This window comes from Camellia sinensis, chromosome 3 (assembly GCF_055761805.1).
Source record: "Camellia sinensis isolate YWXY chromosome 3, ASM5576180v1, whole genome shotgun sequence".
Taxonomy (NCBI): domain Eukaryota; kingdom Viridiplantae; phylum Streptophyta; class Magnoliopsida; order Ericales; family Theaceae; genus Camellia; species Camellia sinensis.
In genome coordinates, this window is record NC_138963.1 from 73,678,315 (window position 1) to 73,696,589 (window position 18,275).

Sequence of the window (18,275 nt, forward strand, 5' to 3'; positions counted from 1 at the left end):
ATTTTTTAAAATATTTTTAACTTAATATACAACTCCACACTTAAATCATAACTAAACACATAATTCAAAATTCAATTTAAAAATTATTTTCAAAACTCATAACTAAATACATAATTCAAAACTCATAACCAAACTTTTTTCAAAACTATATTACAAAAAAAATTCAATTTTTTTTTTAACTTTGTCTTTAGATTTTTTTTATTTTATATTTTTGCGAAAAAAATATTTTGTTTATTATATTTTTTATTTTTTCAAAAAATATTTTTTGTTATTTTTTAAGCATTGGCTAAATAATTTGTTATGATTTAGATATATATGGTGATCTAATTTTTTTAAGCTTAAAAATATTTAAAAAAATATTTATCGATTAAAATAAAGTATTTAAAATAAAAAAATTATAATTTGTTAAATATTTACAAAATATTTTTTAAAGATACGACACATAATGTATGAAACACAGTGCATATTAAAATAAATAAATATTTAAAATATAAAATATTTACCCTAAAAAAATAAAATTAAGAAATTTTTTAAATATTTTTAAAAAATAAATTCAACAAATTTCAAAATACAACTCAAATTTTTTTTCAAAACTTATAACCAAAAATTTTTTTTTTTTTTCAAAACTCAACTCAAAAGTTATAACTCCAAACACGATTCCACATTTAAATCATAATTCTAAAAGTATTTTTCAAAAATAAAATAAAAAATATTTTTTTGAAATATTTTTTGAAATTGAGTTTTGAAAAGGATTTGGTTTTGAATTTTGAAAAAAGTTTTGAATAGTTTTGAATTGTGTGTTTAATTAAAATTTTAAAAAAAGTTGTAAAATTTTTATTATTCAAATTAGAATTCTAAAATTAAGTAGTTGTTTGGCATGTGCTAAAATAACACATGCTGTTTTAGCACATCATCTTATTTGAGTCACAATTATCTTATTGGGGTCATATCATTTTTTATTTTAGTCACATCATCTCTCTACTACATCACTTTAAACTCAATCCATACTTTACATTTTTTTATAAAAAATCAAAAAGTATTTAGCACTTTCCAAATAACTTCTAAATCAAACACAGGCTTAATTTTTTCAATTCCCTCACTTTTCACCATTTCCCTGAGATGAATATAATACTTGAGGGTGTAAATTTGGCCCGGTCTATCCATGTCGGACCTCGCAAGCTCTTGTCAAAATTTGGGCGGCCCGGCCCACGGGCCCAAACCTAGGCCCAAGCCCAAGCTCATGGGTATTCGGGCCTTGGGCGGGCGGGGCCGATGGGCTTGGGCAGGTCTGATCATTTTTTAAAAAAATTTTTTTTTATCAAAATTTTATTATTTTTCATTAAAAAATCCACTAGGTCTTAGGCAGATTGAGTTTCGGACCGGGCCTAAGTGGGCCCTAAGCGGGCCGATAGGCCGGGACACAAGCCGGGCCAAGCGGGTCAGGCCCAGCTTCAAAATGATGACCTCGGCCCTGGGGCTCGAGCTTGGATCTAAGAGGGTCTAAACGAGCCGAGCCCATCCTGAACCGTGAGCGAATTTCGGACCATCCATAAACCACAGATTATTTTTACACTCCTAATAATACGAAAGATCTCGTTTGTGTTTTTTAAAATATTTTTTTGAAGTACACATTACAACACTAAATTAATATGTATATATATATATTTACCCAATTTATTTAGTCATGTGACAACACCTGCAATCAAATGTTCTGGTCCTTTCTCTTTTTTTTTCTTTGCTTTTTGGGAGCTCTCTGGTCCTTTATTTTTTATGCCGTTTTACGCTACGATACAACGATTGAAACATCGTCCTCTGTTGAGCTCTATGTCCCAAATTCAAATTCGACTGTGTAGTTTTCCTAGACGACCTTCGATTGATTTCAAATTGGGATAGTCAAGAGTGATAATCGAAAAACTTGCTGTTGATTTTGATTCATACATTACATACCATACCATATGATTAACTACAAGACCTACGCTTTTGAAGCTCAATTCCACTTTTCATTCTTCCCAAATTAGCGGTTTTTTTTTTTTTAAAATTTTTTTATCTGTCTGTCAATGGACGTCGATTTATCTCGTTGGGTTCTCGAATTTCTTCTCCGTCAATCGATCGACGATCGTGTACTCAACGCTGTGCTTCAAGCCCTACCTCTTTCGAACGACGATTCGAGTTTGAATAAGGCAATGCTTCTGCGAAGAATCGAGTCAGAGATCGCAACCGGCTCTGTTTCTGAGAAAGTCCTCGAATTTTTGGAACGCATTGAAGAGTTAGACCACGAAGAGGGATTTACAACTTCGGAGGCGATGAAGTCGGCGTATTGCGCGGTGGCGGTGGATTGCTCTGTGAGGTTTCTTGAGGAGAGTGAGGAGGACAAGGAGGGGAAGTATTTCGATGCCGTGAGGAGGATATGGAAGGGTAGGGTTTGGAATATGAAGAGATTGGATAAGGTTGGATTGGTTTCGGATGAATTGCTGGGTTGGAAAGATGAGATTGAAGCAGCGGTTTGGGATGCAAGTGTTTGTGAAAATGTGCGAATGAAGAAGCGAGGGAATGCTGCGTTGGAGGCGGTTAGATTGTATGTTGTGGAAGCGTGGGAGAGTATGGGCCCGTCGTTTCTTGAATTGGTGGCTGGGACAGTGAGTGATGATGATTCAATGAGGGAAGTGATTGGATTGGGCAATGATCGAATATGTGATCAAGTTGGAGAAAGAGGAGCTAGTTTGCTGGGTTCATGTCCCGATTCGATTGTCCGTAATGACAATAAAGGTAACTTTGTTGGCCTTGATTTGTTTTTAATTATGTTTGTTAAGAGGGTCTGAACTGAACTAGTTGATATCAGCGTTCAAAATCGGTAGCATTTATCCCTTTTGATTTCATAAGGCCTAATACTATGAGTAAACTATTTGACGAATATACCCATATATGCTTGGAGCTTTTTGAGCGTCAAGACTCAGTTGTTTATATGGATATTTGAACATGTTTCCTCCCTCCCTTGTTTATTTTCTTCTTCCGAAAGATCTTTCTTTAGACTCCTTTATTCACGAGGAATACTAAGAATAAAGGCTCAACAATGATTGATTGTTAAAAGAATAGCCAAGGTTGAGAGAAGAGTAAGAACTTGATCTCTAAAACTATTTAGCAGTAAGGCTTACAGTGATTATTTATATGAAAAGAAACCCTAACGGACTAGGGAAAAAAAAAACAAGAATTGACAGTGTCTTAATGACCTAAACAGAAATAAGGAAACACAACAAGATTAAGAAAAACAAAAATATTGAAATAAAATAAAGAAACTAGAAATTTAGGTTGCTATGGCAGATTTGACGAAATCGGATTATGACTTCTATGAGAGTAATTGAAGTTGCAAATCTTTTCAAAGGGAAAAGTCTTGAAATTGTCGACCTAAAAGATGGAATTAGCCCAAAATCCATCCGTGTGGCACAACAATGGATCCTGATCAGAATGGCATTTTCCATCAACCCACCAAATTTCGGGCCATTCTGAGAACATGCTGTTTGATTCCTACTAGTGCCTTTTGCCTTGTTTGGCCAGATGTCTATCTGTTTGGTCTAATAATTTTATGACCAAAATGCTGCATCAGATAAGAAGCAAGCAAATAAAACCAGAAAAGATACAACATTTCACATATTTCCATGCACGTTTATATTTTTTATACACCTCACATATTCCAATACTTTTTTTTTACATATATACCAGCATTTGCATTTTCCTTTGCCTATGTTTGGAAAGTGAGTTTTGTGGCTTTCTTGACTAAAATAGTCACAAAAAACAAAATAGGCTTTTTAGCCCAATAAGACAAAGGTGGTGTTTGGCAAGTTGGGTTGGGGCTAAAATAGTCACAAAAGACAAAACAGACTATTTTAGCCACAACAAACAAAACATCACATCCAACCCATAATCATTACACTCTTCTCTCACAAAAAAAATCAAAAAAGCCAAAAAGCCAAAAAGCCCTTCCCAAACCAAACTTTTTAGCCCAGGCTAAAATAACCAAAAAAGCCAAAAAGCCAAAAAGCCAACCCACTTCCCAAACGGAGGCAAAATATTACATCTAACTCATAATTATTACACTCTTTCTCTCACAAAAAGTCAAAAAAGCCAAAAGTCCTTCCCAAACCAAGCTTTTTAACCTCAGGCTAAAATAGTCAAAAAAGCCAACCCACTTCCCAAATGAAGCCATGTTAAATATACATTTTTGCAGGGAAGTAAAGAAAATAAATATGTTGCCTGTAGCAGGTTTGCTTTCTATTTTTTATCCCATAAATGTTTCTGCCAGTCATGTCAAAGCTATAGCCACTAGCTTTCTTTCATAGAACAGTCCTAGTTGGTCTCCTTGTGCAATTAGATGACTAATGCCTTTTTGTTTCGCTCAATCAACTTATGAGTTTTGCATTTGTATGGTATAACAAAGGATTCTTGTTCATTATTTTAGAAATGCAGAGGGACGTTGTGCTGCGTAGGCGCAAACAAGTTGCTAATAAACGAGGAGCGATTGCTGGGACTTCTAGAGTAGTTAAGATTACTGATACAGAAGAATTGGACACAAGGACATCATCTAAGAACTACGATTGCCTACCTGCCCGTGAAATTAATAAAGTACAAGAAGCACTCAGAATTAGCTCTTTGGAGCTACAGGCAGTGGTGAAAGACCCTCTTCCTGATGCTTTACATCTTGCTGAAAATTTAATATCTAGCATGGGTAGAGAAAATATGAATCAGGAGACTTCAGCACGACAGAATGGGTTAGATTTAGAAGCGGCCAATCCCTTTCTTGGCAAGAGTGCTGAAGCTGCTCCGGCCAACGAGGGTAATCTTGACAGTCAATGTTGCAGGAATCAAAATAATGTGCCTAAACCCAGCTTAATGGCACGGAATAGTACTGCCCACACTTATGAGGTAATCATTTCTTGTTTTGCTGTTCTTATAACCTAAATTTATTATACATTTAAATAATGGTAAACAGGGTTCCCAAACACTTACTGAATGCTGATTATCAACATAGAACTCTTGAAGCCTATTTTACATTTGATTTTTCTAGCACAAAGCAAAGACTTTGGATATGCATTCCAGATGCGTGAATCATGACGATAGAGATTGTAAAAATTTCCCTTTAATATTGTACACTTGTAAATCTACGAATGCATCATGAACCAAAATTTGTCTTTGCAGTGGGATGATTCTGTTGACGACTTACCCGAAGAGTCAGGTGATTCTCGGAGTAGACTTCACTTGTCTACCCCAAAGAGAATGGTTGTTTCTCCCTTGAAGAAGCATGAAATTAAGAAATTGGCAAGGAGGAGAAAAATTAAGAGATGGAGTACACTAGAAGAAGACACTTTGAGAACTGGCGTGCAGAAGTATGTGATTTTTTAAATTTAGTTTAGGTTAGGCCTTTCTAGAATTTCAATTTTATGTGAATATTAAATAAACTTAATATTTTTATTGTTCTATTAGTTTAATTATGTCAGATGTTTTTCCTAGGTAAAGATTGTATTCTCTTTGTATTTTATTTCTTTAAAAGAAAAAGAAGAAATAAATATTTGTAATTCCACATTGTATAGCATCACTTTTTTATATGTGCATGTGTTTGACCCTGAAATGCTGTACCAGTTTTACCACCCTAAGGGATATGAGTTAACCATTGGGGTAGAAAGTTCTGTCATCTTCTTCTTCGAGGACTGTTTTCATGTCAACTTTTTCCCCTTACAAACACAAATTAATGTGTACTAATTGGACGTTATTTTTTTTACTGTTTTCATGTCAACTGAGAGAATTAAATAATCAATGATATTTTCTAGGATAATGTAAAGCTCCTCACTCATTTGTATTTATTTCTTTTGAAGGTTTGGTAGAGGGAATTGGAAGCTCATCTTAAATTCATATCGTGACATATTTGAAGAGAGAACCGAGGTGAGAATTTTTTGTGGTTGTGCCTTTTTTCTGCTTCAATATTATTTTTCTTTATGTTAACGTAAGGGCTTCTTTTGTTTAGGTTGATTTGAAGGATAAGTGGAGAAATATGATACGGTACTGACTCTTAAAAAAAGATGGTCTGCAGTTTGTATTATAGTTGAGGTTTACCTTCCCCCCCCCCCCCCCCCACATGACCCCCCAAGTTCATTGGAGAGAGGTTGTTAAAATACAAGGGGTTGGCTATAAACTCTTTACTTATCTAAAAACTGGCTTTAGAAACTTTTGTATTGAATAGTTGCTATCATATTCTGTAAATGTAGTTAATGTTCTAACAAGCTAAGGTTTGTAGGGTAACCTGAAGGGCAGTTCTTGCATGTTGATTGATTCTACATAGTTTCTACTCTACTTGATGGGTCTTCAAAAAGGAAAAAGAAAATATTGATTGCTTGAATACAATGTTGGTGCATCAGATTTCTTCTTCTTCTTCTGTTATTATTTATTTATAATTTATAATTTATTTTTTTGAACTTTATACCAAATGTGTTATGTGATGGACAGATGAGAGTGTAATGATGTTACTAATCGGTATAATAACATGTCAAGAGCCTCATTATTTTGTTAAGGAGACCTTTGATATGTTAGGGAAAAATGTGTTACAAATAGTATTCTTTTATCTGTGACCATGAATGACAGTTTTGCTGAGCCATGGATATTAGAAGCATCTTGTGAAATATTTGTTACACTGTCTATTCAATATTTTGTTAAATAAAGTTTTTAAATATTTTTCAATCTCTTCCTCCGGCGATCTTCGTCTAAATAGTCATCTTCAAATTCGAAATCTTCTATTTCTTTAAAATACCAAATTTGATATGGTTGGAAAAAATGTCATCTTTCTCGCCAACCAATTGTGCTAGAGATCCAAAAAGTAAAATATTTACTTCATCGGATATGATAAATTAAATTTTCAAGATGGAATTTTCAAAATAACCACCATGGCACATGTGGTTTTTTGAAGATAGAGACTTTCAAATTTTAGATCCAATCCGATAGAGTATCCAATGATCATAAAAACAATGCTCTCATGGATAGTAAAAGGCTTCTGATGGAGTAAATATTTACTTTTTGGATCTTCAACACAATCAGTTGGCGAGAAATAAAACATTTTTTCTAACCATATCAAATTTGATATCTTAAAGGAACACAAGATTTCGAATTTGAATATGACAATTTAGATGAAGATTGCTGGAGAGAGTGATTGAAAAATATTCAAAAACTTCCTTTAACAGAATATTAGATAGACAGTCTAATAACTGTTTCACAAGCTGCTTCTAATATCCATGGCTCATCAAAGTTGCCATTTATGGTCACATATGGTATAATATTATTTGTAACACATTTTTTCATAACATATCAAAAGTCTCCTCAACAAATTAATGAGGCTCTTGATATATTATTAAACCTCAAAAAGAGAAATAATTTTGATCTTCCGTTTGAAATTAGCCATGACCTTGGATGATGTAGAACAATATCGAAATGAGCAAATACAGTTAGGATTCTGATTCCCCTCCATCAGAGGCTGATTAATAATATTACAATCTCGTAAACAGGATGGAAGTATAGTGGATTACACTATCACATGCAGTTGTCTCATGATCGACTCCAACTTATCTAGGAAACATGAAGCAACCTACATCATTAGGCAAAAAGTGGTCAGATAAATCTTTTCAACTGACGCTACACAACAAATAATATCAATCAAATCTTATCTATTTCAGTCAATCTCTTTGAACAACAAGGAGGGACAGTATATATAATTGTAGTATGTCAGAAGATATGTATATAATTTTAGTTTTGCATTTATGACTTTTGACAAGTTTTTGTATTTATTTGTGTAAGCCTATGACTAGGCTTGAAGACTTTTGTAAAAAGTTGTGCAAAGTTTGGACGCATTAGTTTTTGTAAAGCTTAATAGATTAGGTATGGTATTAAATTTAGGATAACTTTTTGGTTTTGTTTGTTTATGAAGGTGTATTTTATAAATTGGCATTGAATCCAACCTAATGAAAAAATGTAAATTCTTATCATCTCTGTGTTTCCTAACTTCTCTAATTTCTCTCTTTCCTTAACTCCATAAAATAATAGAATAAAAATAGCAAAAATTTCTTTTCGTTTTTAGTTTGTAATTTGTATCAAAACTTGGTGAAGAGTTTTTGAAAGTAAGATTAAGTTATGTAAATATTTTTATGTATGTATTAATATATATATATATATATATATATATATATATATATATATATATATATATAAGTGTATTGTGTGGTTAATGATTTTAAAAAAAAAAAGTGTTTAAAATCAGAAAAATATTATCAGTCAAATATAGTCATTAACCTTGTATCCTTTGTATTTTATATCTTCATAATTATTTGTTTAATTTATAGTTGTTGAAAAAGCTATATACTGTATGTGAAAGTTCATATACTCATTAAGATCTTTGACTATCAGTCAAAATCGGACATTTTAAAGTATTTTAAAATCATAAAGAGAGGTTTTAGGCACTAGACAGATACACTAGAGAGTTTTACGTACCAGCAACAATCTATAATAGCAATTAATCCTGAAGATATAATATGCTTTGGAAATACAAAAAATAATGTTAATAATAAATATGACCATAGTTTGCATATCATTAAAGAGTCTGCAAATATAAACAGTGTGTTATAGTTTAAATAATATTACCGATATTATGTGCTCTTGGTTTTTTAAATTAGATAAAAATCAAAAAATAAATCAAAATTATCTAGAATCCAAAGTTGAGTCTATAGAATCTAAAATAGACAATTTAGGTTCTATAATAAATATTGACTTAAACAAAGAAGCAAAAACCTAAATAAACAATTTGGTAACTTAATTAGAAACTATATCTTTCATAAATAATGATGGAATAAGTAGTCCAAGAGATAACTCAATTCCAATGCTATTTTATCGTACATAAGAAATTCTGGTACTTCAAACCAATGCATATAATAGGACTGAATATAAAAATATTATTGAAATATCAGATTATTGGAGAAAAGTATATAGAGACCCAGATTTAGGTATTGAGGAAAAAAATAGGCTACTAGAGCAGATAAGAGAAAGTTATCTAGAACATGAAATCCTTTTACAACATTTTAATTATGATATTAATATGTCAACTAATGATGATGATAATCAATTATCTTCATCTGAAGAAACAATAGATCAAGATGTTTCACTAGAAGTAAATAAAGGAAAAAGAAAGGAAGAAGAGCCGATTAATCCCGAATTGTTAGACATATAGGGAAATAGAGAAAATTTTAAATTTATTCAAACAAATGAAGTTAAAGATGATATTAACACCGGAAATACCTTAAATCCCACACCTAAGCCAATAATATCTAAAAAAGATGACAATCATAAGTATCTAATATTTCAAAATGATACTTATTTAGACTTGTCTCATGTCCCATTTAAGGACTAGCCATAAACAATTGATGATTGGGTACAATCATTGTCCATCATTATTACCAATTATAAAAATAGTTGGTCAAAGGAAAAATTCCTTCATTATGCTGCAACAACTCTCCAGGGAGATGTTTTGTAATGGTTAAGACAGTGGGAAAAATCTGAAATTGGAAGAAATCAAAAAAAAAACTTTGTTAGCTAATTTTCTCACACTTGACACAATATTAGCTGAATTTGCAAAAATCATAAAAGAAAATTTATGTGGTTTTGCAGGCGATACTAATTTGCATACAGATGCAAATTATATTTTGACTAAATTAGAATTATTTAATATTCTTCTTTTTGAAGATTGTTCAAACTTTAAAAAAATATTATTATCTTATTGAAAATATTATGGTATAGAAGTTATTCTGGTGCTTGAAATAAATACCGATAATAGGACTGAATATGAAAATATTGTTGAAATATTGGATTATTGGAGAAAATTATATAAAGACCTAGATTTAGGTATTGATGAAAAAATAGGCTACTAGAGCAGATAAGACAAATTTATCTAGAACAAGAAGCTCTTTTACAACATTTTAAGTATGATATTAATATGTCAACTAATGATGATGATAATCAATCATCTTCATCTGAAGAAACAATAGATCAAGATGTTTCCCTAGAAGTAAATAAAGGAAAAAGAAAGGCAGAAGAGCTGATTGATCCTGAATTGTTTGACACATGGAGATATGGAGAAAATTTTGACTTTATTCAAACAAATGAAGTTAAAGATGATATTAGCACTAAAAGTACCTCTAATTCTACACATGGGCCAATAATATCTAGAAAAGATAACAATCATAAGTATCTAATACCTAAAAATGGTACTTTATTTAGACTTGTCTCATCTCCCATTTAAGGACCAGCCATAAGCAATTGATGATTGGGCACAATTATTGTCCATCATTATTACCAATTATAAAAATAGTTGGGCAAAGGAAAAATTCCTTGATTATGCTGGAGCAACTCTCTAGGGAGATGTTTTGCAATGGTTAAGACAGTGTGAAAAATATGAAATTGGAAGAAATAAAAAAAACAAACTTTGTTAGTTAATTTTTTCACACTTGACACAATATTAGCTGAATTTGCAAAAATCATAAAAGAAAATTTATGTGGTTTTGCAGGTAATACTAATTTGCAAGCAGATACAAATTATATTTTGACTAAATTAGAATTATGTAACATTTGTCTTTTTGAAGACTATTCAAACTTTAAAAAAATATTATTATCTTATTAATGTACCAACAAATCAACCTTAGTTAGATCAATTTTTTCATAAACTCCCTAATCCATGGGATGAGTTATGCATTAAAACATATCCTGATTCTCTCCAAAAAATGTGGAAGGCAGAATATGATAATCTTGGTTTTCGCATTAATTATATTCTAAGACTGATAGCAGATCGGTGTTTAGAAGCAAAGGCCAAAAAATAAATAAAAAATCAAATTTTCAACTCAAAATATGGTCAAAAATATTGTGATAAAATTTTAAAAGAAAATTGAAAAATTGGTTGTAATACATTTACCAAGCAAAAGGATTTTGTAAAAAACATAGAAAATATAAATGGAAACCTTGGAAAAATAATAAAAAAATTTCAAAAAAGAAAAAATATGTTTGAAAAAAGAAACCAATAAGTGTTTCAAAAGAAAAAAAAAACTTGTATATGTTACATTTATAACGAAGAATGTCACTATACACCTGAATATCTAAAAAAGGAAAAAAGTGCAAAGAAAATGATCAAAATTCTTGAAGAATAAGACTTTAAAACAATAGATAGCGAAGAAATTTCTGATGAAGAAGAAATCTTGTATGAAATTTCTAGCGATGAAGAAAGTTCAGATGAAGAACTAATCTTCATGATGACTAATACAGATAGTTAAGATATATCTCAAGAAGAATTACAAGCAATTCGACTTAGAGATGTAACTAGAGAAGAAAAACTTACATCAAAGAAGAATTAGCAAAAATTGAAAATTTGCAAAAAGTTACTGTGCCAGAAATTTACAAACTTTCAAATTTCAACTTTTTTCAGCAAGAGTGTTTGAACAATATAATAGCAACACTCAAGCAAAATGGTCAGAAGAAGGAAACATTGATATTCTTTTCTTCTTCTTTTTTAATAAGAAAAAGGTTGCAAGATGGAAAAAGAAATATCTTGAGATTCAATATATTTATATTGGATTAATACAGATAACCATAACAGCCTTATTTCGACAAGGGATAGATACTCCTATTTTGTCGATAATTTTCGATAAAAGATTTTTCGACCTAATAATTTGGTTATTTGTTGGAAAATAATTCACAAATTGATCAAATTTCCTGAAACAAAAACAAGACCAAATGATAATAAAATCGTTGAAGTCTTTAAACCAAGACCATTTGACACGGCAATCCAACCATGTCTAATGAACTGGAATGATTTAGAAGTTCTTCAACAATGGTTAATTCATGACCTAGTAGGACAAGGAGAATCTTCCAAAGAATCTCATCACAATGATCCTCAACTTGATTTTTTATTAAAAGAAAATTTTCGTTTGGAAGCAAAGTTCACTTTTTCAAAAACACAAATTTTTTTTATTTATTCAAAAACTAAATCAAAAAACTCATCTGATATGAGATCTGATAGCTGAAGAAAGTTGTTTATTTTTTCAAAATTAAAATCTTCATTCCAATTCATTTGTTTAAGAATATTGAAACAAAAGTTTTATAAATCTTTTAGCTTAGCTGTTTGCTCAGCTAATTTGTTGGCTAGAACTCCCATGTGTTTTCGAAATTTCAGTTTGTTGTCTACAATGTGAGTTTTCTAAACTCCATTGAGTTCTGCATAAATTTTTCTGGATATACCAGGGTTGAAAAAACTTTTATTTTAGATTCATCTAGTTTAAATGTCGGAATATTAGTTAGAGCTGGGTTAGTTCTCATTTAACAAAAAATATTTTGATAAATTGACATAACTGGTGCACTGTAAAAAACTTTTTTAGCTTTGGTCATGCTATCATAAGATTTATAACTAGCTTCTGGAAATCCTCAAACTTGCTTATTGCAATTATTCCATTTTGTGTAAATTCTAAGTTGTCTTCCTACGAACACAACATAAATTTTTTCTTGTCTGTGAATTGCTTTTTTAGCAATTGTTATCCAATCTCCTTGTGCGACTTGTTTACCCTTGTTCATTTTTTCCTTTTGGTCTAGAGGTCTTCTGTAAAAATTAAAATTACTTGTTTAGTAGCTTAATTTTCTGAAAACAGTTCTTGCTAAGAAAATTTGCAAGAAAATTGTTAGTGCCTTTAAGATGTTCTATCTCAAAAGTATATTCAAAAGTTTTATTATATCAGGCTAATCTTATTCTTTGCTCAATAGATTTTTTATTGATCAAGAAATCTCTTACTGCCTTATTATCAGTGCGTACAATAAAATTTTCTAGGCTAAATAAATCTGAAAACTTTTTATTGCCAATTTTATTGCAAGTAATTCCTTTTTCAAAAATAATATATTTCTGTTCATTTGATTTAAATGTTTCAAAATTGTATCCATAATTTCGTTCTTCCTTTTGTAATTTTATGGATATTGGATGTTTTCTTGGTCTAATCCTATTTTCTGATAAAAGTACCTCTTTGTCATGCCATAATTTGCTTGGTATTGCTTTGAGAACATATCCCTAACATAATTCTAAGGCATTTGTTTTTAAAATTAATTTATCACCTAGTTTTGGAAGATAAATGTCTGGTAAAATTTTAATATTTTCTTTAATTTGTTTAATTAAAGCAACATCTTCTTCGGTCCATTCAAAAAGAACATTTTTTTTCTTAATTTGGTAAACCAAGGAATTTCTAGTTTTGAAAGATTTTTGATAAAATTTCGTCCATAATTTAAAATCCCTAATAAACTCTGTAATTGTGTTATATTTTCAAGAGTATCAGGAAAATCTCGTACTTTTGACAAAATATGTTCATGTAATTTTAAACTTTTTGGTCTAAAATTATTTCCAAAAATTCAATTAATTATTTTTCTAGTTCAATCTTTTTTGGTGATAAAATAATTCCATATTTTTAGAATTTTTTTCAAAGTAATTTTAAATGTTTCTTATGCTCCTCCCGAGTTTTGGAGAAGATAAGTATGTCATCAATATAAACTATGCAACAATCCTTTAGATCTTTAAAGATTGTATCCATCCACTGTTGAAATACCTGTGGTGCTATATTTAACCCAAAAGGCATAACATTCCAATGGTAATATCCTCTAGGTGTACGGAAGCCTGTCAATTTTTTTGACTTTTCAGTCAATTGAATTTGGCAAAATCCACTCTTACAATCGAATTTACTAAAGATTTTTGATCATTTGGTTAAATTAATCAAAACATATTTTCTTGGAATAAAATATCCATCAAATTTTAAATTTTCATTTAGCCATTTATAGTCGACTATCTTTTGGGCTTTCCCTCTTTTAATTTTAGTATAGTTTCTTATCATAAAAACTGGACTAGAGTGAAGGTTTCTAGTTTCTTAAATTAACTTTTTGTCTAAAAGTTCCTGAAGTTGAATATCAAATTTATCTATATCTTGTCTAGTATAGATCATTGGTCTTGCTCTAATAATAACATTAGGTCTTTCAATTTCAAACTACAATAACACAGACTAAGTTGCCATAGTTTTAATGGATTTTTCACTAAAATTTTATAAATTCAATGTGATTCATCAATAGTTTTGATGATGAGAGTTAAATCACCACGTGGAACAGGCGCAAACTCTTTATTACAAATATACTTATATTGTTCTAACAATGGAATATTAATTAACATTGTTTATGCTTAATGAAATAGTTTTTTCTTGTATTTACATTGGAATGTATTTATAGATAAAATTATTTCCAAGAAGGAAATCTCCATATGCATATAAGGAAAACATAAATTTTTGGTATGATGAACTTGCTATTATTTAACCAAATAGCTATATTTTTAGCCTTGAATTGTATGGAAGTATGGTTTCCATCAATTCCAGTAACCAAAATTGGATGTTTTATTAATGTCCATTTTTCTTTTGGTATGGCATTCCATTTACATGAGTTGATTGTAGCTCCTGTATTTATAAAAAAACTGAGGCTATAGGGTTTATAAGCTGTAAAATTAAATGTTCCCAACACATATGTGTATTTTTTTTTTCTTGACTATGAGAAAAAATAATATCATCATTTTTTGTTTAAAAATCATACATATGTACAAAATGTACAAATTTAACATGTTCAAATTATGTTATTATTCTTGAAAAAATAGGAATTTGAACATTTTTCGAAACAATAGATTCTTAATTAGAATTATTACTCGATTCACCTGTACTTAATTTTGAAAATTTGTTAGAAAAATCTGTTTCAAATATAGAAATTGATTTTTAAATTTTTAAAACTGTATTTTGAATATATAAATTTTTTCCTCATGCTAAGCGGCTAGGGGCAACAATTTGACTGATTCTACTTACAGTGTGACACCAAATATTTAGTAAACTTAAATTTGATAAGCCAGAGTCCTTAATTGACAGACTAGTGGCATGGACAGAGCTGTCTAGTTTGAGTCATTTTTTTATTCTTACTAAAAAAAAATACTGGTTAAATTTTTGTGCATATATACTAATTATGTTAAAAAATTTACTTTCAGAAGTAAAGGAAGGTCGATCGGTGATTTGGTATAAAGGAAGTCTCATGCATTGTGAGGCATGTGATGTGTTGCACATGAAGAAGAAATGGACTGCATCTTTATTGTTGCTTGTTGCTTTGACAAAGAAGCTTTGAACTTTGTTTTTCTTCTTCTTAACTTGCCATGTTTATTTGCAACACAATAGCAAACCATTTCAAGTGCTCATTATGTGGTATTTCAACTCTTAGCTTGTGTTTGGATTTTGAATTGGTGGAGCAAAAAAGTAAAAGGAAAGTCAGTGAAGTAAAAGTTACTTTTATTTTTTTCACTTTTTACTCTCATTATCTGTTCTTTTCTTATATTCTTCTAAGAGCTCTGCAAAGAAAAGATTGCAATGAAGATGTTTGATGTTAGGTTGCTCACTGTGACAAGAGAGTTCACTACTTAACCCAGATGAAGTTGGGTTGGATTTTTGTTTTTTTGAAGTGAAATATTTGGAAAATTTGACAATTTACTAAAAACTTGATTATGGAAACTGTTTTTGTTTTTTGAGAAATGGGAGAGGATTCTCTCCGGTCCACATAGTGGACTGGAGCGTAACTGTTTAATGTGTAGAACTCGTTGAGTATTTTGCAAAAAATCACGTTGATCGGATATCAGTAATTTTTTGATCGGAACACATTTTGTTAAGAGTAAATATGATTTTAAAAATAAATTGTTAAAAATGTGTTCGGATCAAGGGGTTATCAATATTCAATCAACGTAATTTTTTGTAGATATAAGTAGTCGACGAGCTCTACACATAGTGAATTGGAGCAAAGCCATCTCTTTGAGGAATTATGGGAACTAGTTGTGTCTATGATTTTCTGTCATTGGGCTGCGGACTTTGCATGTGTCGTAAAAATTGTGTGATTAAATAAACCCAATTGATTCAAAATTACCAATTTAAATTTCAGAACAAAAACATGTTGACAATTACAAGGTTGACAGGAATACATAATAAAATAAAATGGCAAAAAATGAGCAAACCGAAACCTACACTAGACAGTGTCTTTAAAACAAATTCGCCGCCTTATCGGTTGAGTGCTGGAGGTTCTTCAACGTTTGTCTCACAAGATACGACGGTTAGACCAGTTACAACAATGCACCTACTGTGTAACTTCGGTGAACAGAACTACGGCAACACTTTCTCACTAGGAAGAATATAAAAACTGGAGGAAAACTTTGAATAAAAAGAGAGCAAATTTTCTAGGTAGAAAACTGAAGGAGATGGGTTTCTTTTTATACACATGGAGGGGGAGAGAGGAGGAACCTTCTGCAACAAATGTAGAAATATATCTCTGCAAAATTGCCCAACAAATGCACCAAAACTGATGGGACTTTAAGTGTGTGAGTTACACCCTTCATATGTACACGTGTGTATATCTGCAGCCACCAACCTATCTTGGCCCAAAAAGATTAGGTTGGTGGACCACCAACTCGGCCTAGGCCAAACCAAGCCTCAAGCCCCATGACTCGATCCGGGTGGGTGGCGTGTGCCCGTGTGGCAATTTTTGCATAACCAACTTGGATCATAATTTTGGCCCAAGCCCATCCTTGAAGCATCCATAACTCCCTTCCTCCGGAAAATTTGGATGCCCCAAAAGGCTCACATCCTTAGGCAAAAAATGAAATTTAAATACCCATTAATACTCTCCTCTACAATCAATGTGGGATAGAAGGTTACACACTTTTCCCAACACTTCTTTCATAAGGCCAACTTAATGAGTCAATTTCTTATTCATATTTAATGGTTTTTGGTCATTCTTTTTGTGGTGTAAAGATCTCAGTATAAAAAATCTAAACTCACTTTAACCTACCTCAATAGAGGGTTAAAACCCACTTTAATCTTGCATTAAAGTCACCAAAAAATCATTATTCTCCAACAGTATGATCGAAATTCCAAATTTGTCATAAAATATAGGAAAATTATACAATAGTTTCGGAGTATTGGTGTATAAATTGTGTGATAACATAAATCAACTACATTCATATATTTAACAATTTGAATTTCATGCTGGAAATTATACATAGATAGAACAGAAATTCATAAAAAATAAAATTGCAGAAGAAAGCAAACCGAAGCCTGCACTAGACAGTGTCCTTAAAACAGATTCTATCTCTCAAGATACGACGGTTGGACCAGCTATGTAATGCACCGACTGAATAGCTTCGGCAAATAGAATTTTGCAGTACTCTCTCACAATAAAAATATAAAAAAAAACTGGAAAACTTAGGAATACAAAAATAACAACAATTTCTGGGTAAAATGTTGAAGGAGAGGGCCTCCTTTTATACACATGAGGGCGAGAAGAAGAGGCTCCCCTGCAACAAATGCAGGAATTAATTCTGCATTAACCAAAATTAATGCTGAAGGAGAGGGTCTCCTTTCATACATATGAAGGAGAGATGAGGAGGCTCCCCTGCAACAAATGCAGGAACTCCTTTTATACATATGAGGAACAAATGCAGGAATTAACATGAGAAAGAGAGAAAAAGGCTCCCCTGCAACACATGCAAGAATTAATTCTGCAAAATTGATGGGTTTAATTCCATCATCAATAGAGGAGACTAGGTTTTCCTGCAGTCCACAACCCACGGACCACGGAACCAGATCCAGCCCGGTCTTGGCGGGCAGCGCGTGACTATTTTTGCGTAATCAACTTGGACCATAGTCTTGGCCTAAGTCTATCCTTGAAGCATCCGTAATTCCTTTCCTTCGGAAAATTTGGATGCCCCAAAGGGCTTGCACCCTTATGCAAAAAATGAATTTTAAGTACCCATCAATACTCTCCTCTATAATCAATGTGGGATAGAGATTTTACATCTTTCCCAACACCTCTTTCATGAGACCAACTTAATGAGTCAATTTTTCATTCAAACCTTAATGGTGTTTGGCCATTCTTTTTGTGGTGTAAAAATCTCACTACAAAGAATCTAAACCCACTTTACTTCACCTCAATTGAGGATTGACACCCACTTTAATATTGAATTAAAATCACCAAAAAATCATTATTTTCCAACAAGTATAACCTGGTTGTAGTCTCTTACCAATTACTATTCATTATGCTCCATCATGTTCATTAATCACTCAACACAAATAATCAATATTCTATCTCTTTTACCAATCATACTATCATCGAGTACC

The 18,275-nt window shown here is 31.3% G+C and overlaps 1 protein-coding gene across 5 annotated transcripts; it reads left to right on the plus strand.

Annotated features, from left to right (window-relative positions):
• Positions 1-1,680: 1,680 nt before the first annotated feature.
• On the plus strand, positions 1,681-8,018 carry LOC114260666 (uncharacterized). Of its 5 annotated transcripts, none has more exons than XM_082920052.1 (6): positions 1,681-2,766; positions 4,454-4,917; positions 5,191-5,378; positions 5,865-5,931; positions 6,014-6,096; positions 7,542-8,018. In XM_082920052.1, exons 1-5 carry the CDS (start codon positions 2,058-2,060, stop codon positions 6,053-6,055), a joined length of 1,470 nt encoding a protein of 489 aa, XP_082776178.1. In that variant the 5' UTR covers positions 1,681-2,057; the 3' UTR covers positions 6,056-6,096; positions 7,542-8,018. The 5 variants fall into 5 exon arrangements, with proteins under 5 accessions (XP_082776178.1, XP_082776177.1, XP_028056619.1 ...); XM_082920051.1 differs by having other exon boundaries at positions 6,014-6,048; XM_028200818.2 differs by lacking the exon at positions 7,542-8,018 and adding an exon at positions 6,284-6,414.
• The last annotated feature ends 10,257 nt before the right edge of the window (positions 8,019-18,275 follow it).